This window comes from Symphalangus syndactylus, chromosome 6 (genome assembly GCF_028878055.3).
Source record: "Symphalangus syndactylus isolate Jambi chromosome 6, NHGRI_mSymSyn1-v2.1_pri, whole genome shotgun sequence".
Taxonomy (NCBI): Eukaryota; Metazoa; Chordata; class Mammalia; order Primates; family Hylobatidae; genus Symphalangus; species Symphalangus syndactylus.
In genome coordinates, this window is record NC_072428.2 from 35,088,618 (window position 1) to 35,113,163 (window position 24,546).

Consider the following 24,546-nt stretch of genomic DNA (forward strand, 5'->3'; position numbering starts at 1 on the left):
TTTTCACTCAAATAGGCTAGTGTCTCACTAGATCTTCCCCTACGGCCCTATGTAATTTAGCCCTCTGGATCACACCAATCATTTCCTAATCCTTTACCCTATTTTGGTTTTCTTCACAGCACTTATAACAACTGAAATAATAAGTATTTTTAAATAGCTATTTCCCCGTGTAGACAGTTTCAGATATGAGAGTGAAACACCAAGTTTAGGGAACAAAAATTGATAAATATTCTCAAAAGAATATTTTTAATATTTTACTTCAAATCTACATAATCATATGAAAATACATAAAGTTACATGAGAGACAAAAAGGATCTAATATTTATTGAGCAACTAATATTTTGTAGGTATTACTAGATATATAGAATGTAGTTATATGTTTTATTTGCTGATTCTATATGCTATAATTCCATTAAATATTTTATATTTCTTAGCTCACACATCCCTCATATTATGTCATGATAAAGGAACAGCTATTGTTAACATTCCTATTTTTCAAATAAGGAAACACGCTCAGATGGGTTAAAGTGACTTGCTATAAGTTGCATGAGTTGTAGAACTAAGACACAAATTCAGGTCTCTTTGGTTCCAAAGCTTGAGCTCAACTGCATCATGAATTGCATCCTCCAATTAGTTGGTAAATCTGGTTATATAAACAAAACGCCTCCTGAATCATCTTCCTCAGCTTTCTGGATATCTGTACTGCACCAGACAATTACACACTTCTCTGCCTGAGTTCTTCATGAGTTAACATCCATAGGACATGTCTATCTATACCTAAGAAATACAATCACCATCATACCTAAGAGGATATATATTTTTTCCTTCCTAAAATGCAAGGAAGCCACAAATGGATGCTTTCATAAAAGCTACAAATAGATTGCTCATATGATCTACATGTTCCCAACAACCAAGGAACTATGTGAATTTAAGAGAAAGCAATAAATATGACAATGATAAAGATGATAGCGTGTTTTTTCCCCACTTTTAAGCAATACTTAAAGTACTGCTTAAAAGTAGGGGAAAATGATTCCATGTTCAACGTTAAGTGAAAAACAAAAATAATTGAAATTATAATAATAGTAACAGTGACTCTAGCATGTTTTGCACACGTATTATATGATAGGCATTCGGTCTTTTACACTGATTATTTTATTTAATACTTAAAACCACCCTATGTTATAAATACTAATATTATGCACATTACACAAATGAGAGATTAAACTTTAGCAAAGTTAAGTAATTCACACAAGTGCATTAAACTAGTAAACATAGTTCTGCTGGCTCCCAAATGCTATTCAGTCATACCTCCAATACTCATTTGTTTGGACTTTACATTTCAAAGCATGCTCTATTTAATAGATTACTGTGCGTTGCATATACACCTCTCTCAAATGATACTTAAAACTATGCTAAAATGCTTCCTCTACCCATGCCAACTGCATAGATCAGATGTCCTAAGCAAGCACAAAGGACAGAGATTCTGTCTCTTCCATCTACCCTCAGTGAACAAAAGAGAATCTGAAGCACAGTAAATTCAAAAATATTTGCTGTGGAATAAGTGATTATCAGAATTGTTAAAATCAGGAATTTGAAAGCAAAGATGCCAAAGGAGCACAGACGAGTTTGGTTAAGAGTGTCTCATCCTTTCAAGAGCTCTCATCCCCAGTGAAGGCTAAAGGCCATCATACCAAAGAGGAGATGCCTAAACAGGCCTTGGACCTTTCTTCTTCTATGCTTTGACTCCTTCCTGTTCTTCCACTGAGGAAGACTCTCCTCTCCTTATAGTCCCAACAACAACAATAAGGATAAAGCCCTATTTCACAGCTCCAGAGATACCAAATCAAAGAAGCTTTCTTTGGTCATCCTAGCCTGAGTGCTGCCTTTCTTCTGACCTCCTTGGTCATTCACATCACTTAGAATCATAGACTTTCAGAACCATTAAAACAGAAGTCTCCACACTCACTTTGCCAAAGAAGAATGACAGTAGTCATGTAAAGTATCTTCCCCAAAGTCATAAAACTCGCCATATCAAAGTGGAGACTTGAATGCAGGTCTTCTGTATTTAGTTCGCACTCTTTTCATGATCCTGATGGCAGCAGCAGCCTGTCTGAAAGTGGTCGCTGCAAAGACGTCAGCTGCAGTGGAGGAGGCGTGGCTGGGGCTGCGTGCCCCATGGATCCTACAGGAGCTGGGAACAGGCAGAAGCCCTGCCCACTTCTGAGCTGGTGGGGTAGAAGCCCCACCCTCTGGGTGCAGCTGCAGCCACCCAGCCACAGCTGTGAACCTGGGCCTCCGTTTGCTCTCAGGGCCTAGGAAGCCCCTGTATCCCTGAAGGCTTGGAAGTGCTTGCTCTCAAAGCCCATCCCCCCACCCCCCCCAACCAAGCCCCATCCCCCAACAACTCCCCCACCCCACCCCTGCTCCTGATTTTGGAGCAAAGTTAAGGCCGAACCTGGGTGCTTTTGCATCCTGACCAGGTGAGCGAGGGCTCAGGGCAGCACTGACACACCAGTCTCATGCTACCTTGGGGCCCCTTCTGGACTCTGGGCACTGATAAGCATGGGAGGGAGGCCAGACGGATGCTGAGGATGGCTGGGTGGGGGCCTGCAGGCACCCCTCAGCAGGAACAGCTTGGGTGCCAGAGACAGCAGGTTGATGGTGGCAAGAGGCAGACAGGCTCCTGGATGGGAAGAGGTGGGTCCCTGGTGAAGCCTCACCTTCAAACCAGGACAGTCTGAAGCCTGGGGACTGGGCTGTCAGTTCTGCCAACTGTAATAAAAACTTTTGGTGCTTTTTCTTGGCCCATCCATGGACCTATCAGCATGTACTTCCTCCCTTCTGGAGCCCATAAAAATTCAAACTCAGCCAGACTCAAAGAGAGGTCAGGACTACTAACTGTGGGAAGGAGCTACTCACTTTGGGTCTCTTCATCAAGATGACCTGCCTGAGGAAAGGAGCTACCCACCACAGGTCTTCTCTTGAGCTGGACACTTGTTGGGATGACCTGACTGTGGAAAGGTCATCTTCCATCTATCCTCACTTCGGTCTAAGACCCGCACTATGGGTCTCCTCTCCACTGAGGGCCAGATTCTCATTGGGATGACCCGCCTGCAGAAAGGATCTACCTACTTCCGGTCTCCTGAGAGCTGTTCTGTCACTCAATAAAGCTCCTCTTCACCTTGCTTACCCTCCACTTGTCTGCATACTTCATTCATCCTGGATGCGGGACAAGAATTTGGGACCCATCAAATGGCAGGACTGAAAGAGCAGCAACACAAACAGGGTTTAAACATGCACTGAAACCCCTCCAACACTCCCCTCCCCCACCCCACTGCTCACCATGTCAAGAAGGAAAGAAGAGCTTCGACCCGTCAGGGAGCCCAGATCTAGGGGCTCCCCAAGCCAGGGCTGTAGCACCTTCTTTGGGGATCTGTGGTTCCTGGCATTTCCAAGCTTTTGGGCACCAACGTGTCAGGTGCCTGCAGCGGAAGCCACTTGTGATACATCTGGTCCAGCTGCAGCCTCACACGGAGCTAGCACCTGTGCCAGCAGCTGCTTGCCCCACTGCAGCAGCCAGCGTGCCTGGCTGTGTGCAGTGCCTGGACTATGCGCTCACTTGCTCACACATCCCTCACCGCTCTGCACCTGGCTCACCCTTGACAGGTGTGGGATCCAAGCCAGTAGTATAAGCCAAGCACAGCCTGCTGGGCCAAGTGGATGGAACGAGCCCAATGGGCTTGAGCAATACTTAGACAGAAGACTCCATCAGCCACAGAGGTTTCCAGCTAGTGAGGCAACACCCCGAGGATCCCGTGACAATCCCACATTACCCTCCCCATTGCCCTGTGTGTGTGCACGTGTGCATACACAAACACACACAAAGACATGCACACACATACACACACAGACACACACACACAAAATACAGGCTAATCCTTGAGGAAAGGCACACCTGGAACCTGTTATCATTGCACCATGAGCCTCTATGTTACTGCCTTGGCTCTGTGGGCACCAGTTTAAACAAACAGCATAGTCAATGCCAGAGGGGTGATATTTGCCAACAAGTGTTCAAAAGCATGTATGAAACTCAGCATGACAAGAACTTCAAAGGGGAGACCAGCTGTCCATCCTGTACCTGTGTCTCCAGTTTTCCCTCAGAAATCTCCTGATGTGCAAAGGAAGGTTCTTTGATCACTTGTGTGGCAATTCCAAATCACAAGTCAACAGTGGTTAATAAAACATCATTATGGCCTGAGTCAGTATGCAAAAGTTACATGCAATATTCAGCAAAACAAACACCACCAAAGAAATAGTATGTCAGAATGATGTTCGCACATTCTTTTAAAACATCTGTTCAAAAGTTTTAAGTGTAAAACTAAAAGGGACACTTACAATAAAGTTTTATGAATCAAACAAAATTGCAATGCTCCAAATGATTATAGATGTATATTTAAGCCTCCCTCCCCCAAAACAAAAAAAAACGAAAAACCAAAAAGAAACAAGTAAGTAGATATCATTACAGCAAGCACTGTGGATGAAGAGCTGAAAGGCCCTGAATCTTGGCTTCAAAGACGTCAGCACTTAATAGGACTTCTAAAAGTCCATTTAGAATCCAAAAATCTCCTGCTGCAGATGACTGAGGCCCAGAGAGTTAAAATGACTTGCCTAAGGCTATGTAGTATGTTAGTCTGGATTAAAATAAGTCTCTCTAATACCCCATACTAAATGCTTTCCTCTCTACCCCATTTCCTTGCCAAATATTCAGCATTCATGGTGAATGCTGACACAAATGATTTGCTTAATAGGTGAATAATAACATTGTTTCTAAACATAAATAATCCAAACAATTATATCCAGAGTCCACCTTCTTACTTATTATTACAGATAATGTACATTAAATCATTATTATTATTATCCTCATATTAGAGATGATTTTCAGAAGTGAACAAATGGTTAGGTGGCATTGTTAGGTGAGCATGCACATCCTAGTTGCAAGAGGCAAAAGTTCCAGCATTAAGCATCCTGACATCTCCCCCACCACATCAGCATGCATGTCCCCAGATACTCAGTGTGGTAGTCTAGTCCACATCCATTTAGGTTGCAAATTAATTACATGATGTCATAAAATATCCTCAGATAATCTCGTCTTCTGAACAAAGCTGCACAGCCCACTAATGCCCACCAGTCTATTACCTGTTGCTCAGCAGCCCAGTTAGGGACCGTGACAAGATGACATCATTAGGTCTGTGCATTTCATACATGCAGTCCTCACTCTCCTTTTAGCTACAGAAACAAAGCCCATGGATTGCAAAGCCCCAAAGAACATACTGCCAACTAACAAATACAAAATACTGACCTTCACACAAGAGCCTGTGGGTGTCTGGGGACCAATTGCAAATGTATTTGCCCTCCAAAGGGTCATGGCTCTAATATTCTTTTCTTATCTGAATTATTTATCAACAGCAGGGCAAATGTAATACCATAGATGCAACAAGAAAGAAAAAAAGCAAGACTCTTTCAACTCCCTGGTTGCTTAGAGATATTTCTGTCCCTGATTCTAGAGTTGCCATGTTCACCCTGTAGATTTAGATGTGGAAGCCTTGTTATCAGACATGGGACATGGGTACTGAATTTCCTAAATGCTGCGTGTGAAGTGCCCCTCCCAAAACTCTGTTCCTCTTCTAGAACGGAAACTGTCCAGGTAATCACTATTAAGTCCTTGCTTTCCATTTATAGAAAAAAATTAGTAAAACCTTATTGGATCCCGTAGCCAGACTTCTATCATCCCCATCTCTTAGGAAGACAGCCATGACCCAGAATCTGTGAAAGGAGTCTCTGAGGCTATAAAACCCATGCACTTTATTCCACAAGAGAGTACTAGAGATACTCACAGGATAGAGAAGGGCTGATTGGAGTTTACTGATTTAGCAAGCATCCTTATCTAATCCTAAGTCATTGAGCAGATGACTATTTGAAATTTTATACCATAAACTTAAAAAAATTAAATCAAAATAAAAAGGTGGATGCTTGACATTATCTGAAAAACTCTCCTCTGTGGATCCTTTCATATACCTATGGTAGTAAAGAAATTAGACCTACTGCATTTACATAACTTACTAATGAGAAGAGATCTTTCCCCTGGTGGCATTTTTTTCTCAATGTTTTAGTTGAAGTAAAATATACATAATATAAACATAACATAATGGTTACTATCTTAACCATTTTTCAGTGCACAATTCAGTGGTATTAAGCACATTTATATTGTACAACCATCACCACCATCCATCTCCAAAACTCTTTTCATCTTGTAAAACTAAACCCCATACCCATTAACAATAACTTTCTATGCCCCCATTGCTCCAGCCTGTGGCAACCACCATTCTACATTTTGTCTCTATGAATTTGATTACTCCAGGTACTTCATATAAGTGGAATCATGCAGTATTTGTCTATTTGTGACTGGCTTATCTTACTTAGAATAATGTTCTCTAGTCTCATCCACATTATAGCATGTATCAGAATTTCCTACCTTTTTAAAACTGAATAATATTCCACTATATGTCTGTATCACATTTTGCATATCCGTTCATTCATTGATGGATACTTGAGTTACTTCCACACTTTATTGTGAATAATGCTGCCATGAATATGAGTGTGAAAATATCTCTTCAAGACCCTACTTTCAATTCTTTTGGGTATATACCCATAAGTGGAATTGCCAGATCATTTAATTCTATTTTCTATTTTTTTCTATTTTTAATTTTTTGATGAACCACCAAACTATTTTCCATGGTGGCTACACCATGTTTACGTGCTTGCCAACAGTAGACGAGGGTTCCAATTCCTCCGCATCCTCACCAATACCTGTTATTTTCTGTTTTATGGCATTAAGTCTCTCATTAAGACCATTATTAGATTCACCCATAAATAACAACACACACACATACACACACTAATGAAACAAATGTAAAACGTAAAGAAAACAAGATTCAAGGAGAAAAGCTATAATAATCCACCAAGGAGTAGAGTCAAGAGGAAAAGAGAGCTGGAAGAAAAGTCAAAATAAAATAAATCTTGTCCAAGTAGAGGTTGAATAAATTCAGAACTCCAGCTGGTTTGAGAGGTAAGCATGACAACATGTGAGTGCTACTTTGTAACTTGTCAGTTTTCTAAATCCTAAAAATAGATAGAGGGCACTATTCTCTGGTATTCCTCCTGGGCTTGGCTCCAAAGCTGTGAGCTGTTCCAACCTGTCCTAAAAATAAACAGTTTGCTTGAGGCCAAGAAAAGCATTATAGGGTAAATCTTGACTTGATTCCCTCCCCTGTACTGTATACCACTCAGCCTGGGTGGCCGTGATGTAACAGTCGTTTACTACCACACTCCCCTGGCTGGGACAATGATTGTTCCCTCATCCCCATCTCGCACTGATAGTAAGGGATAAGGTCTGCCTCTTCTGATCAATGCCGCATTTTTATTATAACCAATTAAATGGACGATCTGCTTGAGGGGGACATAGCTCTCCTAACGAGCAAAAATACTAAAGATTTTGATAATTCACAAGTAAGATTTCTCCAGGCACATTTCTTCAACACTTCATCAAAATTCAGAATCAAATGGCTTTAATCTGAAGATATTTCTGGTGCCTTATATGTCTCTAACATCCCAGCTATTTGAAACTCCTAATACTTTAATACTTTCCCTACAGTCTGCTTATCAACCAGAATGGGAAAACAAACGCCAAAAGGGGGAAAAAATGCTAGTTCATCTAGGGAATACTCTTCAAATTTTAAAGGACAAATAATTCAATAAGAAAATACAAATATGAAAGCCACATCTCATAAATGAGGCAAAGACTCACTTTAGAGCACCACTGTCTAGTTACAATGTGCTTTTCTGTAAAATAATTATGTGGGGTCCTTAAGGCATCATGATATTTATTAAGATTACAGAGCTCTTTAACCTCCTATTTTTCCCTAAAATGTCCCTAAATAAAAAACATCAGACAAACTAAGATGCTCCCCTCCACGAGTCCCTAAGCACGCATAGTCCCTGTGTTGGGCTCGTTGAGTTTTTGTTCTGTGACTCACTCTTTGTCCAAACTGAGGAAAAACAATGATCATCATCATAATACAGAAAGAAAAAAATATGCAAGCATCTGTTAAAAACAAATGAAGACAGAGAGGCAACTGGATGTTAATACTCCTCTAATGTAGTAATAGCTATGATGAGATGTCCATATGAGAGAATATTTTCAACCATAAACAAGTATATTTTTCAAATAATCTTATTAATTTGGGCAATGCTTATGAAATAAGTAAAAAGAAAAAATTGAATATTGACCATTAGTGACTGTGATTTCCACAATGTAGACTACAAATGCAGGCATTGAAAACAGACATAAGATAAATACTCCCAAATGCAAAATGTTAATAGAGGTTGTCGTCATTTTCCTCCTCCTCCCCCTCGTCCCCTTCCTCCTCTTCCTCCTCTTCTTCTTCCTCTTCCTCTTCTTCTTGGATCATAGCTCACTGAATCCTTGAACCACTAGGCTCAAGCAATCCTCTTCCTCAGCTTCCTGAGTAGCTGGGACTACAGGCCCATGTCATAATGCCTGGCTAATTACACCTGGCTAATTTTTTTAATTTTTTCTTTTGTAGAAACAGATTGCTGCTATGTTGACCAGGCTGGTTTTGAACTCCTAGCCTCAATGATTCTTCCACTTAGGCCACCCAAAGTGCTGAGATTACAGGTGTGAGCCACCATGCCCAGCCTATTTTCTTCTTATTCTTCTAAATTTCTTAATGTTACTATAGTATTAATATACTATTTTTATAACTAGAAAAACCCTTTTTATAATTTCATTAAACTTGCTATTTTCTTTATATGTCTCACTGTGTGTTGGGAATTCCCTCTAAGGAAATTTCCTGACTGCCAAAGACTCCATCCTGGTGTTCAACCTAGACCAGGCTTCTCTTGAAAACAATTTGTCCTATGACTACCCTTAAGGAATAACTAGATGCCAGCCAGCACAGCTGATAAATGCCAAAAAGTGTTTGCAGTTTAATGGGATTCCCTTCTTAGGGATCAAAGTTAAATTTTTAAAGGGAGCTAACAGAGCACATTCCAAAGCTCTGGTCTACAGCAGCTCACAAACTAATGACTCTAGGAAGGTGATGTTTCTCTTGAATTAAAGGAATGTATTCCTTGGTAGTTATAAACTCTGTTTTGAAGTCCACTTTACACTACATCATCTCCTTCTTAACTCATGAGCCTAAAGCATCTGACTCAAGTCTCATCTTCCCAGAGAACCTGAACACTGTCTACATAGCCTGGGCTTCTCAAGGCAAGCGGCTTTCCAAACGTATCTTAAGGTGCCCTGTTGTCCTTTTAAGTGCTTTAAGAGCTACTTAGTAAGGAGAGGGAGAAAAAGGAAATACGATGAACAGGTCTTAGGGCTTCAATATTGAGTAACACCTAGGACTCAGACATTGTGTTGGGCTTTCTTTCACATGATCAAACCTTAAAACCCAAACGTCTTTCTTGGTGTTATAAACTGAGGCATGGAGCACTTAAAGAATCTGCCCAAGACTCCAAAGCTTGTAAGAGGGAGAGCTGTGGGTTAAATATGGATTTACTTGGTCACAAGCCCAAGCTATTTCTTTCTTTCTAACAATGACTATTGCTTGCTGAACACATTGCATTAGCATTTTTATTTATTTATTTATTTATTTATTATTTCAATAGATTTTTGGACAACAGTTGGTGCTTGCTTACGTCTGAATGCAGCCAATCTCATCTGCATTCGCATTTTAAAGACATTTTCAAAAGAGCCCTAACGGAGGTTATATTTGAGCTTCTGGAGTTACAAGGCCTGCTATCCTATCCTATCTTTGAGCTTATGGAGTTACAATGTCGGCTTTCCTATCTCTGCCTCACCACCATCTAGCCTACAGATGTAGACAAGTTCCTTAACCTCCCGCACCTCAACATGGATTCCTCATGTGTAGAGGTAGTAACGGCTAACAGTTATCGAGCGTTTACTCTGTGCTGAGCTCTCTTCCAAGCACTTTACAAATATTCTCTCATTAACTCCTTGTAAGATTCTAGAAAGAAGATGTGTCCATTTCCCTGAAGATGATTTGAGTTAGTGCTATGAATAAATGCCCTACTTGGGGCAGAAACCCAGGCCTGGCTGATTCAGAGCCCTGTGTTCTTTCCATTTCTACACAGGTAACCTCCAGTTCACATTGTAGATCAATAAAAATAGAGATGGATCTATTTCTCAAGCAACAGGCATAATTACTTCTCAGTGAACTCCCACCTAACATCAAATTCAAACCCTTTCAGACACCCGTGGAAGGATAGAAAACATTTCCTCTCCACCAGTTAGTAATAAATGTCCTTTCTCCCAGTACCAATGCTCTTTCCCATAGCATTTAATGCCTGTAACTCACAATTTAGAGCTCAGTTACATGCCTGATAAAATTATTCTACTTAAATGTAAATTTTATATCTCCCAAAGAGACCATAATCTCCTAGAGGTCAGAAACCATATCTTACAGAATCATAAAATTAGAAAAGTAATAGTTTGTAAAATAATCCTTTTTTTTTAAGAAGCTGAACTCTCTTCAAAAGAAACATTATTTAGAATCCAAGTTATTCTGACTGAAAACCACTGAGCTAGTTAAACCTTAATCTTTCAAAGTCCAAGAAAAATGTTGAGATGATGACATTCAGTGAGCTGGTGGTAGGGGGGAAGACTGGAATGTATGTTCCCTGATTCTCATTCAGTTGTTGCTTTCCTATGGAAATACTGGGTCTTTTCATGCTCCCCTCAGTATCTCTCTTTGTCTTGGCCCTGATCCAGAAAAATCTGGACCAATTGCCTTGTTTCTGAAAACCCTTCATAAAAAGCTTATGAGAGGTAGTGTGGTAGGACTCCACTTATCAGATCAGCTGCCAGGAAGAAAACAGCATCTGAAATCTGTCTGAATGTTTTTATTCCCCCAAAACTCATGTTAAAATCCTAACCCCTAGGGTGATGGTATTAGGAAGTGGGGCCTTGGGAGTGATTAGGTTATTAGTGCCCTTATAAAGGAGACCCCAGGGAGATCTCTCACCCCTTTCATCATGTGAGCACACAGTAAGAAAACATTATCCGGCCAGGCACGGTGGCTCATGCCTGTAATCCCAGCATTTTGGGAGGCCGAGGCAGGCAGATCACCTGAGGTTGGAAGTTCAAGACCAACCTGACCAACATGGAGAAACCCCATCTCTACCAAAAATACAAAATTAGCAGGGTGTGGTGGCACATGCCTGTAATCCCAGCTACTCAGGAGGCTGAGGCAGGAGAATCGCTTGAACCTGGAAGGTGGAGGTTGCAGTGAGCCGAGATCGCACCATTGCACTCTAGCCTAGGCATCAAGAGCAAAATCTGTCTCAAAAAAACAAAAAAAATTATCTGTGAGGAACAGGCCCTCACCAGACACCTAATCTGCAGGCACCTTGATCTTGAAATTCTTAGCCTCCAGAACTGTGAGAAAGAAATTCCTATTGTTTATAAGCCACCCAGTGTCAGGTATTTCATTACAGCAGCCTGAATTAAGACAGCACCATAATTGCAAGTGGCCTTCAGTTGCCATATTGGCCATGCAGATTCTCCAGGAACATGAAGCAAAGCCATTGCTTTTAATTGCTTTAGTTCAGAACTATAATCTATGTCACAAAAGATGAAAGACATCATCCCTACCAGGTCATAAATATATATATTTTTAATTTAGTGAGGTAACATTTAGGAGACTTTGGGGAAAAAAACTCAATGTCACCATTGTCTAGCATTTTCTGCCTTCTAATATTTTAATAACACTTTTCTCAAAATAATATGTATATAGGTTCATTGCCTTATATTTCTTTCTACAGAAAATTTAGAAAATATATAGAGTATAAAGAAAAAGTATCATGTTTAATTATTCACTCAGAGATACCCTCTGTTCTCTGTTTATTTGGGAAGGGGTATGAGGATATTTCCTGTCTGTGTTTCTATGTGTCTGTGCTTGCATGTGTATGTGTGTATGTATTCATACATATTTTTTATTATTTGAAATGAAAAATAAAATACATACTTGCTTAAATCATGTTAGATGATGAGACTTTTCCATTGACGCATAATATTCTTTTAAACATTATTTTAATATGCATTATGTTCCACTATATGGATTTATTTCACTTATTTAATCGAATTTCCATGAGTTTATATTTAGGCTGATTCCAGTTTTTTTCTTACAAATAATAAATGGAATAAATGGCCACAATGAAAGTCTTCTTACATAAATAATTGTGACAGATTGTTTTCTTAGGATAAGTTACTATAAATAAACATTTCTAGGCCTTTGGCTATACACTGTCAAGTTAGCCTCAAGAAAGGCTGTATCAGTTTACATTCCCATCAGTGATATATGAAAGTGCCGAATTCCTGAACCATCTCCAGAAAAGGGTGATTGACATATATGTCTATCTATATATGTGTATCTATCTATCTACACACAGATAGTCACATACATAAATTTAGTATAACTGCTATCTAATTTTCATTTTAATTTGCATTTCTTTTGACTAATCCTAAGCTTGAAACATGTTTTCAAAGCTGTTAATATCCTCTAACAATTGTGGATCTATACACACATGGAAACCCAAACACACACACACATGCAGGCACACACATCTTCCTTGACAAAGAAACCCACATTTTGTTTAGATGTAAGTTATCCAGGTACTACAAAAGAAGTTGGGATCTGCCCAAGCCTCAGGGGATAAATCTTGATTCTATTTATCTTTCTAAGGTATATTTTATGAATAGGTAGGTCAAACCATTTTTGTTAATGAGACATGACAATAAATCTGTTGAGGTTTTTAATAAAGTTACTCTTATTTTTAAAAAGGGACTGTGAAAAGGGAAATCTCTTTTCCCTTCTGACTTTGGGACATGGTTAAGTCAGGATTTGATGCTTGGAGTAACTTCACCGTTTTGAGATCTTGAGGGGAGCTAGATCCAGTTCCAAAACTATCATGCTTAAAATAACCAAGTAAAAAGTTAGAAAGAATCTGTTTCACTGAGGATTTCATGGAACAGCTGAATTAACTATTTCTGAAAAAACTATCCCCACAGTCATTGTGTTATGTGAGAATTTGTCATTTAAGCCAGTTAAGTCATTTGATGTTATTCTGTTTTTTTTTATTCTTTCAGCTAAACTCACTCAAACCGATATATATACACTGTGTCACTTCATCCTCTAACAACTCTGTGAGGATGTACAGTGAATACTGATGAAGAAGCAGAGAATTTAAATAGCTTTCTGATTCACAGAGTAAATAAGTGACATAATCAAAGCTTGCAACCAGTAGAATTTATACACTAGACTTTAACCGTGAGAATTTATATCTTTCATTTTGGCCAAAGAATAGTTGGTATATATTCTCAATTATCTTAGCAAAAGAAAACAAAATTTTAAGACACTTCACTATACTTCTAAGAAGTATGGAAATAACAATAGACAGATAGATTAAATAGATAGACAGGTAGATAGATAGATAGATAGATAGATAGATAGATAGATAGATAGATAGATAGGTAGATAGATAGATATGCATGTACCATGTCTTTAAGATAGAAATAAAGAATATAAGATAAAACACTGGTTGTTAAAGAGAAATGTCCATTCACTGTATGACCTGAATGTGGATAGAGTGGAGCTGCAAGACCAGCCTCAACAGTTTTGCAAGCGCTAAAGCTTCCTTAATGAAACTCCTTTATGAGAAAGGCCTATTGTGATTCCGAATGCACAAATCTAACAATAGAGTGTACAGAAATATTAACAAGGCTTTTATGATGAATTTGGGTCAAGGACAACACAGTACTTAATAGATTTGTTCACAAACACCCTAGGGGCAAGCTCCATCATTGATCCTGGTTGTTCTGTAACAGCCAAAGTGGTTCCGTTCCTTTATAACACATGTAGGAATAAAAAGGAACTCCCACTTAAACCCAACAAAACAATCAAACACTAGACATGTCTTTCAGACTTATTTTCATCATGAAATTTCAAGGTAAATGAGCTTTGATAGTCTCCCTAAGATATATGCGCTGGATTTAATAAACCCTAACATTATTTTAACACTACTATCACTAAATGAAATAAATATGTGGTCTTTGGCTTTTCCAGTACTACATATGGAAAACTAAAATTGGTCTGGAAAAACAAACTTTCCATGAATTTTTATACTATAATCCCTCTTTAGAGGGACCTCTTAATTTTTTTCTGTTTTGTTCTTTTATTGACTTCATTTTTTGTATGCGTGATAGGTAGAGAAGTCCAGTCACAGAAGTGTTTGTATAAGTGATGAAAGTTTCTATAATTTCTTCAATTCAACTTGAATGGTTGTGAGCTCCTATTCTTCTGAGACAGTGGGGTCACTGAAATGTCTCAGTCATTTTAAGTGTTCCCCACTTCCATTAGGCTCCATCATGGCTCTAGAGGACCCCCAATAACCAGGGCATTGGCACAGAAGAAGCAGCCTAGTCCTCAGCCCATGGAACGCAAAGTCACCATAGATACGCTCCATCTGTCTTTAGGGCTCTTTCAGGCAATGCAGCAGCAATGTCATAATTAAAGATTCAACATCTTCCCATGAGGCCCCATCTATAGAGATACCTCACAGTCATTGTCTATCCAGCATCTTATACATCTCAGAGTGCAGCTTTGGAAGCAGGACCCCTCCTCCAGGAGCCATCCAAGTCCCTGCTTCATGACTTCCTGAACTCCACATTTCTCACCACCAGTTCAAGGGAATCTTTTTTCTCATCTACAAAATACAGTGGGCAATTCATCTCCCGTCCCGTTTCCCTCTGATATTCTCTCCATACTCCAACCCTCTCTGTTTTTCTGTTCTGTGCTAAAGCAGTGGCTCTTGACCTTGACTGGACATTAGAATTATTTTTAAACAAGACCACCAAAGCTGGGTCCTAATCCCAGACCAGCCAAAAATCAAAATCTCTAGGGATAGATCCCAGATTCCAAGTGATTCTACCCTGAGGTGAGAATTGAGAATCTCTGCCATAAAGAATTAGGATTTTGGAATCCTGCTTTTGGTACAGTAGCATTTCTCCTCTGAGGGCGTAGGGAAGGAGGGTAACAGAGCCAATTATCTATTTATATGAAAGGAGAAAAAAAGAGAGAAATTCCAGCCATACAAATCAAAACAACAGATAAATAACTATCATCAGACCTTCTAGGTTGGTTTTGAAATATGCAAAAGTAGCAGCACATGCTTTATTTTGACTTTTCTTGTTCAATATATCAATAAATAGTTTCTGGTTATCTTTAACAAGCAAAAGGTGGCTTTGCATTCTATAAAGCATTTCATATAGCATATTTTTACTAAAGTAAAATACTCTAGAGGCCTGTGACCTGTTTCATTCTTGTAAATGTATCACCTCTTCTGAGACTGAAAGCCAAGCAATTGTCCTGTAACTTGTCCCTTAATGCTGCCAGACAGCCAACGGTAAACAAGGACAAGCATTCTGACACAAGTACATGGTATGGGCCTGAAAGATAATGATGATCAGTGGAAAATTTACCATTTTGCTCAATCAGGTTGCAGAATGTTCTGTTTTAGTTCCATTTCATGTGGCTCTGCTAAATGAGAAAATATCAGATATATCATATTTGAAAATATTCTCTATTTCATCAATATAATTGATCAAATTTATAATAAAATTTCATTAAAAATATTTGTATAGTTCATCATGGGAGTAAAGCATATTCCAGAGACCCAGCCTGACATTTCTAACAACTATTACTTTTAAGGCATTTAAACTGTTGTCTAACCTCTTTTCATTATAGGGTACTTAATTCAAACCATTAAATTAATAGGCTATTATATCTAAGTCTTTACGTTTTCTCTATTTCAAACATAAACTTCCTTTAAGGTTTCTTTCATGCCCATATCAAGAAAATAAAAGTCCTTTTAGCAACGTAATAGAGATCACATGGGATATTTGTTATCTCACTTGTTCCCTTTATTTCTTACCTTCATGGGAAGCTTTTGGCATAAAAATGAATGCTTACCCATTACTGTCAAGTATCTGTCTTATCGCTGCATGCTTTTGTTGTAAATCACAAATATCTTCCTTTAAAACTGCCTGCGTATCTAATGATAATGTCTTATCAAACAGCCAAAAACACGGGGAGTTTAGCTGGGGATAAATGAAAGTCAGAGGCACATATACACCATGGAATACTATGCAGCCATAAAAAATGATGAGTTCGTGTCCTTTGTAGGGACATGGATGAAACTGGAAAATATCATTCTCAGTAAGCTATCGCAAGGACAAAAAACCAAACACCGCATGTTCTCACTCATAGGTGGGAATTGAACAATGAGAACTCATGGACACAGGAAGGGGAACATCACGCTCCGGGGACTGTTGTGGGGTGGGGGGAGGGGGGAGGGACAGCATTAGGAGATACACCTAATGCTAAATGACGAGTTAATGGGTGCAGGAAATCAACATGGCACATGGATACATATGTAACAAACCTGCACATTGTGCACATGTACCCTAAAACCCTAAAGTATAATAAAAAAATAAAAAAAAAAAAAAAAACAAGAAAGTCAGAGGCCAATAAATCAAGCGGGTTGACTATTCCAAAAACCAAAAGCATATGGGGAAGAGAAAAACCCCTCCTCCCTGTGACACCTCCATTTCAGGGACCTCTTCCAGTTTCAAAATTCATAAAAGAGCAAGAGCAACTCAGGGATCTCTTACAAGAAACTCAGGGATCTCTTACAAGAAACAACGCAATTTCAATTCACACGAAAATTCCAAGGCTAAAAATTCCCCCAAGGGTCAGAGGCCAAATGTTTTAGATATCACCCTTTCAAAGGCCAAGGGAGACTTTCCTCCAAAAAAGTACAGAGCTCTATATATAACACATACTCATGTCAGGGAAACCCCAGTCCCCAGGGAGGTAATGATTAAGTTACAGCACACTTTTAAGCTCTAGATAATTATTCTCAATGTCGAACTCTTGGAGCTTTATTATCCCATACATATAATCCTTTTTCTTTTTTTTTTTTTTCAATTTTTAGCAAGAAAAAGGTTGGGTAAGAGCTAAAGTTTCCTGTTCTGTGTAATGCATTGCCTTTCTCCTCCATCATGCTTAGCATCCCCTGTCTCAGGTGTAGTCTTCTGAAAGGACCATGGCTGTCAGCATAGAATTGGGAAAGACTATTTTGGTTTTCCTTCTTTAAAACTTGTCAAGTAGTAATAACTACCACAGGGTGAAACATCCAATACTGAACTAAACTACTAAGATTTCAAAGAAAGATTGATTTGGCAAATGATATTTTTGATGGTGAATGAACATTTGAGTTTTCTCATTTGAAGATATTGCCTAATTAATGAACCATGAATTCCCTTGGCACAGACATTATTTTTTAATAATCTTGGTGGCTAGCCTTTATAATACTTGTGACAGACACTAACTGAATATTTCATACATAGTAAAATAATTAATTAATTAATCATCCAATAAATCAATGAATCACCAAAGCTGATATATCTTCTTTAACTTTAGGCTCCCTATTTTTGGTTGAATAGAATTTTTCAGTATGACTACTGACTTCTAAAAAGTGAGTAGCAAAGCTAAATGACATAAAACAGCAAAAGAAAGGAAAAAAATATGACCTTGACATGGTTATAAAACCAACTGAACAGTGTCAGCAGGTACTGATTGATTTGAGAAGAGACTAGAATGGTCTTTGGAAATAAGGAATGTCAATAATGGAAATGCTATAATCAGGATCCCGAGTCAAATAAAGGAATGCCTTTAGGCCTGTTAATTTCTCCCAGCAAATTATCATCTGGCAATGAAACATTTGAAAAGACATTTTATAGTGGCAGATATCTATCATATACCTCATCTATTACATAGGCAAATGACCACTAAGGGAAAGAAGTCTTCTTTGCCTATAAAAAATGGCAGAGATTATGGGTGGGGACATAATATATCTTGGAGAGTACAGAGCACATTTGGTCTAACAAGCTTATTTTCAGGACACAAAATAAATGTCAGCATTCCAAAGACTCAAGCTTACTATGAAAGTGTCTAATGAAGGTCCTTGAATCTGGCCTAGAGGCTCTCCTCCTGTCTCCTGTCTCCCATCCATATTCCCCATTGTAAATCTCTAACATAATATAGTCATTGCATGCTAGCATGCCTCAGTCAATTCCCACAGCCCCCCACAGCCTTCAGAAAACATTTCAAACACTTCATCTTGGCAATCAAGGGCCATTTTTCATTGTATTTTGCTTGCATTTCCATCATAGCACTTAATACAATGTGCCTAATATTGTAATTAATTTTTGAGAATACCTACATAGCTTATGAACTGCTGTTGAAAAAAGGTTATCCTAATCAACAGCTACTCATGTCAAAATAAACTATATTTGTTGGCAATCTGTTAGTATCACTCACTATAGTAGGCATGGGTACCATTTGCCAAATATTTCTGGTTCTCTACCATTCCAGGCATGAGGTAGGACAGTATTTTCTCATCCCTGTGTGGTTGGATGGAACTAGTGATTAGTTCTAGCCAATGAGTTATAAGTAGATGTGATTTGTGTCACTTCCTGGTCAGAACATTTAATGGCTGATGGAGGGCCTCCAGGATCTCTTTCCCCTGTCTTGGTGACTGGAAATGTTCACCATAGTGACCATTCCAACAGCTTGCATCCCAAAGTGAATATGGTATGCAGAACGGCTCTGTTGATCAGGGATAGACAAATAGCATAAGCAAAAAATAAAATTTATCTTAAGTCACTTATATTTAGAACATCCTACAGAATGTTCTGAACGTCCTACAGAACATCCTATCCTTACTGATAAAAGTGCTATGATAAATACTTTCACATATATTAGTTGACATTCAGTATAACCTGTGGGTATGACAGATGTGAGCAATATTTTATAAATGAGGTTTTCAAAAGTGAAACATTTGCCCAAAGTCAAGTAGCTTTATGCATTATTTCATTCAACAAATATTTGTTGAGCACTGCTTTATGCCAGGTAATGTTCTAAGTAGTCAAGGTATAGTAGAGAACAAAAGGAAAAAGTTCCCTGCTCTCAGAGTTTACATTCTAGTGGAAAGAGACAGATAAAAGAATCATTTATAAGTAAGAGAATTCCAGATAATAATATGTATTACTCAGAGACTAAAATCAGGTGGTATGACAGAAAACAACAGAGTGGCTATTTATATTGATCATGGAAAGCCTCTCTGAGGCTTAGGCTAAGAGGTAAATCAGAAGAGAGCTCAATACACAAATATCAAGAGAAAAAAGACTTCCATAAAAGGGCAATAGCTCATGCAAAGGTATTAACAAACAGAAACAAGCTTGTTACATGGAGAAAAAGACAAAGGTCAGCACGGCCATGTCATAATGGACAAGGAAAGAAACAGTACAAGATGGAAGGGAAAGAAGGAAAACCACATAGGGTTATATATTGAAATAAGAAAGAGGGATTTGATTTTCCATGTAATGAGACACTAGATCAAAGTTTTAAGTAGAGTTGTATGATTTCTCTTTTTAAAAAAATTGCTCTGTCTGCTATGTGAAGAATGGGTTATGATGGAACAAGACTGGAGCAGGAAGTCCAATGTGATGGCCATGGCTGAAGTCCACTAAGATGTTAATAGGTGATACAGACAGAAGTGGACAGACTTAGGACAAGATGTAAAGGGTAGCATCAACAAGACAGATGCATGGATTGAAATTGGAGGGGTGATCAAGTGTAACCCCTGGGGAGAGGAAGGAGTTATCTCTAAATTTTTGGCTAGAAAAATTGGATAAATGGTGCTTTTGCTGGAATGGGAGAAGTTGGGAGAGAAGGAGGTTTGACGAAGTGGAAAGAAATCAAGTTCTGTCTTATCCATGTTAAGCATGAAATTCCTACTAAGCATCTATGTGCACATGTCAAGTTGAATATATAATTCAGAAGTTCAGAAAAAAGATTGGAACTGGAGCGATACGTTTAGGAGTTGTTGACATAAAGATACAATTAAAGCTCTAAGATTGATGAAGGCATCTAAAAAGAACCTATAGGTAAAAAGGGGAAGGGGACCAGGGTAGAACCCGAGGGTACTCTAACTTTTCAGAAGTCAGCAGCAGAAGAATAGCTGGGGACATTGGGTAGGAGTGACAAGTGACAGAGGGAAAACCAGGAAATAGGATGGCACAAAAGCCAAGAAAAAAAATGTGCTTTAAAGAGCAAGGTGTGGTCAGCCCTGCTAAATGCTTCTGAGATAAGAACACTGGCTTTAGCAAAACAGAGTTCATAAATGACCTTGATAAATGCAGCCTCTGCAGAATGGTGAGTATGAAAGTCTGACCGGAGAGTGGTGAGGAGCATATGTGAGCTGAATAGATGTAAGGTGAGGACAATAACCACAGGCAAATTAAGAAGTTTTGTTGTGAGGAAAAGCAGAAAAACAGGACAGCAGGTTGAAAGAAATCTGGGATCAAAGGAAGGCTTTTTAAAGAAAAAAAACCTCACCTATTTTATGACCTATGAAAATCCACAGTCCTCATCAAGATTTCTGAAATTCCTGAGAGGAGGCAGTGATGATAATGATGTGTGGGTATGTTAGTAAGTGTATGTTGGTGGGGGCAGCAGAAAGAACTGTAACAATGGTTACTTGATAATGGTTACCTCTGTGGTCCCCATATCCTAAATGCACTGGTGTCCTTTCTGTTGTCCACCATGTTAACCCACATTCTAACAAGGGAGGGAGGGTGGTTCTCATGAGGCATTCAGGGTGGGAAGACTTTACTGAAGATTTGAGGGTAATGAAGAAAACTCACATAGCATACTGTATGGCAAAACAATAAAAAAAAACTCACATAAAGTATTTCTTCTCTTAAAAATCCTTTCAGCTATCCTACTATTGCGTGGTTTTCACCAGCCCTCTGTCCTCCACAGCACCCAGCCTTCTGTTCTCTGACTGGTTCCTCTCCCCTCCTTCCTTTCTCTCTTTTGTTCTGTCTTTTGTGTTCCCTCTTAGGCACACACAACAAAACAAAAAAATGTGTGTGTGTGTGTGTGTGTGTATGTGTGTGTGTGTGTGTGTTTGATGTAGACTTTTCCTGCAGAGCTATTTACTCTTTTCTGTGTAGGGGGGAGAAGGACACTTGGGTGCCCACTGATACCCACACTGTTACCTTTTATTCCAAACAAGATAGTTCCCTTTCTAAAAGTAATTCTGGAGCCAGTTCTTAAGATAATACATTCTTGTTCCATATATAAACCACCAGACAGAGCACCTATCCTATTAAGGCATTTGACAAGCGCCAGCTCTTGCCTTCCTTTCTCAGTGAGGAAATCCGAGCAAAGGCAAGCGTTCTGATAGAATTTCAACGTCTTCCACACAGCAGGGCCTTAATTAATGTTTATTAAGTTGCATAATATGTTGCTCTTGGGCTAGGAGGATATTCACTGGCTTCTTCTAATCTTAGGGTTAAAGGAAGTTAAGAGCTGCATTTACTATTAAGAACAGAGTGATAAGCCCTGTAACTTTACAGCTTTTTAGAAAGTGTTTGTTTATTGGTCCAAAAAAGTTTTGATCCTTTAAAACATTGAAATCCTAGCACACTATGTTTATGCAGTCTATCTCTTCTTTTCCTAAGAATATTAATTAAAATATGTAAAAGACAGATAAGTGAGATGTGACCTTGTGTGGTCCTCAGAAACCTGCGTCAATCTGAACTCTCCAGCCCTTCACCAAAAGAATGGTAACTTATAAATAGACATCACTGGCAAAGAAATTTGGACATGCTAACATGTGCCCTTAACTTTTGCAACTTTTTGCACTTCTGAAAAGGTCATTCAGAAAAAAAAAGTACATTTATAAAAAAGCAGTATTACATTCTGAGTAAAGAATCCAGTTTTTATATGCCAACGTGATTGGAACAAAGAGAAAGATGCAGGCATCAGGAAAAGTTACAACACGATTGAAATCTTGGGTTCGAGGGACCCTTTTCTTATAACTTGCAGATTAGGTATTTAAACACATTTGGTCCAAGAGAAGAAAAACTTGGAATCTTCTATCACCCTTATCCAATTTACTATTCATGTCTGTATGTACATGATTGAAAATATACCTGAAAGCCAAACCAAATGAGCCATAAAACCAGCGCTACTCCAACAGTCAGTGACCACTTTAGTGCTAAGGGTTATAGGAAGAGGTGGGACACAGACAACAAGCATATATTAATTAAATATAGTTTTGACTGGCTCCCATATACCTAAACTTTGACCACCAAGTACTCCCTGTCACCTCTTTAAATTTAACCCTTTTCTTTCCCAGTGGGAACAAAGTACATTTTCTTATCTACAAAAACATCTCATCATGATGAAATGAAAATAAGTGATACTTTCTATTTTTAGAACTAGTATATCTAACTCCCTCAGTGTTACTATAGGCAACTGGGACTTCAGTTTCAAATCACACACCCATGTATGCAAGCACACATACAGAGGCAGAAATAGTGGGAATGGAAATCAATTATGCAGATAATTTTTTTATTATTGCTTTTTTCTCAAAAGGTGGGGGTGAAGTAATAAAGAGAAGAACTATTTAGATAAAAATAATACTTTGTGCACTAGGAATTAAATGTAACAACACAGACATGGGGCAGAGAATGGACGAATTAAAAAAACAACACTGCTTCTTAAAGCTCACCTGTGCAAGAGAAGTCATCCACACGAATGTATCCTGGGACACAGTCACAGCGATATAACCCAGGAAGGTTGACACACACAGTATTGGCATGACAGTAATGCATCTTAGCTGCACACTCATCAATATCTGAAGGAAAAAAAATAAGTAAGATCATGGTTAGCAAAATAATGGAACAAGAGTGTAATCATTTTGCAGATAAATTACAAAAGGTAAATGTCCATAGAAGCCAAGAGACAAAGTAACATGCATTAAACACAAAAGCTTAGGTGAAAATTCAGCTTGGTACATTAGATCCCATCCTGAGCTGAAAGTGTTTCTAGAACGATGCATGGTGAGACAAAACAGGTAAGAGCCCAAGAAGTATGAAGACTGAATTTACAACTATTAGTTTCTTACCAAGGAGAATACTCTTTTTAAATGTCCAAATTCAGGGAGTTCTGTGTCCACTAAGTTGACATCAATGAATATTTATTAAGTGTCCACAGTACATGGTAGAGCTTTTATCAGAGGGATCAAGGGAATCCAGCCCCTTTCTGCTTGTATGTCTTACTAAGACATGCTTCAATCCATATGCTACAAAATGATGGTGTAGCCAGTTTCTCCCATGTTGTACTATGAATACAGACAACTGCTGTTGCCTGATGCAAGTTAATGTCTCTCATCCTTTGACCTGGGGCTCCTCCCCATGTGATAGAATAACGGGCTGATTCAACAAAAAGTCTTGTTCTTTTTGGGATGGAATTCAGAGCATCACCTGCTTTCTCATAAAATTTCGTGATAGGGATTAAAATAACCTACAACCTTAAGCACAGAGTTTAGCCTTTTCTGGAGATTGTTTTCAAAAATATATTTATGTTCCTTTTACTCAGACTGCTTGTGTGTAATGGTTAGAGAAAGAAGGACATGAGTACATCATAGGAATCCAAGATAGAAAATGTGAGCTGTAGTTCTGGTTCTGCTGATTAATAGCCTATGACTTGCATTCAACTACTCTGGGTCCCAGTATCCTCATCATTTTGTCCCAATGGTCAATTCTGAACCCAATATTTTGTATCTGTAAAGATATTATCTAATGCAATCCATATGCAATCCCATGAGCAAAATACAAACACTACTCCTGTTTTATAGTCTAGAAAACTGGGGCTTAGAGAAGTTAAATATCTGGCACAAAGTCATCCATTTAGAACATGCTAGACCTGGGATTTGAATTCAGAAGTTATGCACTATTATTTACTTCATGAAAGCTTCTTGAAAAATGGTGATTAGTCAAATACAGTATTTCTATTACAATAATCATTAGAGCTTTAATATTATTAATGTATAGAAACTGAGGATAAAAATGGCTACACTGAGTCACTAGGAAACTCATTAATCTATTTATTTTAAAAGAAAAGTAAGTTGATTTATTTCCTAAAAAAATACATTGAAATAACATCAGATTCTTTTCAGAGCTAAAGATCTGACAGCCTATAAATAAAAGTTATTGTGAGGTCATTGAGATCTAAGAAGGAGACCCACAGTTAGCAAGACTTTCATAACTATGAAATAAGAACAAAACACCAGAAATTAGTGAAATAACTCAGGCAATCAACTTCCTGCAGGCCAATCACAGAGGTTGCTTCCTGGGGGAACTCAACTTGCACCAAGAATCCTGTTGAAGGCAAGCAATTACTACAGTCAGACCACTGGAATCCAAGAGCTAGAAAACTAAAAGAAGGAGTCATAGAATAGTATGGTGAC

General features: G+C 38.5%; 1 protein-coding gene across 5 annotated transcripts in view; it reads right to left on the minus strand.

The window, feature by feature from the left end:
* The window catches only part of NELL1 (neural EGFL like 1), a 932,871-nt gene that overhangs the window by 452,041 nt on the left and 456,284 nt on the right, over positions 1-24,546 (minus strand). For all 5 annotated transcript variants that reach the window (XM_055282142.2, XM_055282141.2, XM_055282138.2 and 2 more), the window contains one exon: positions 22,807-22,932. In XM_055282142.2, the coding sequence (XP_055138117.1) occupies positions 22,807-22,932 (126 nt within the window). The remainder of the gene's footprint in view (positions 1-22,806; positions 22,933-24,546) is intronic.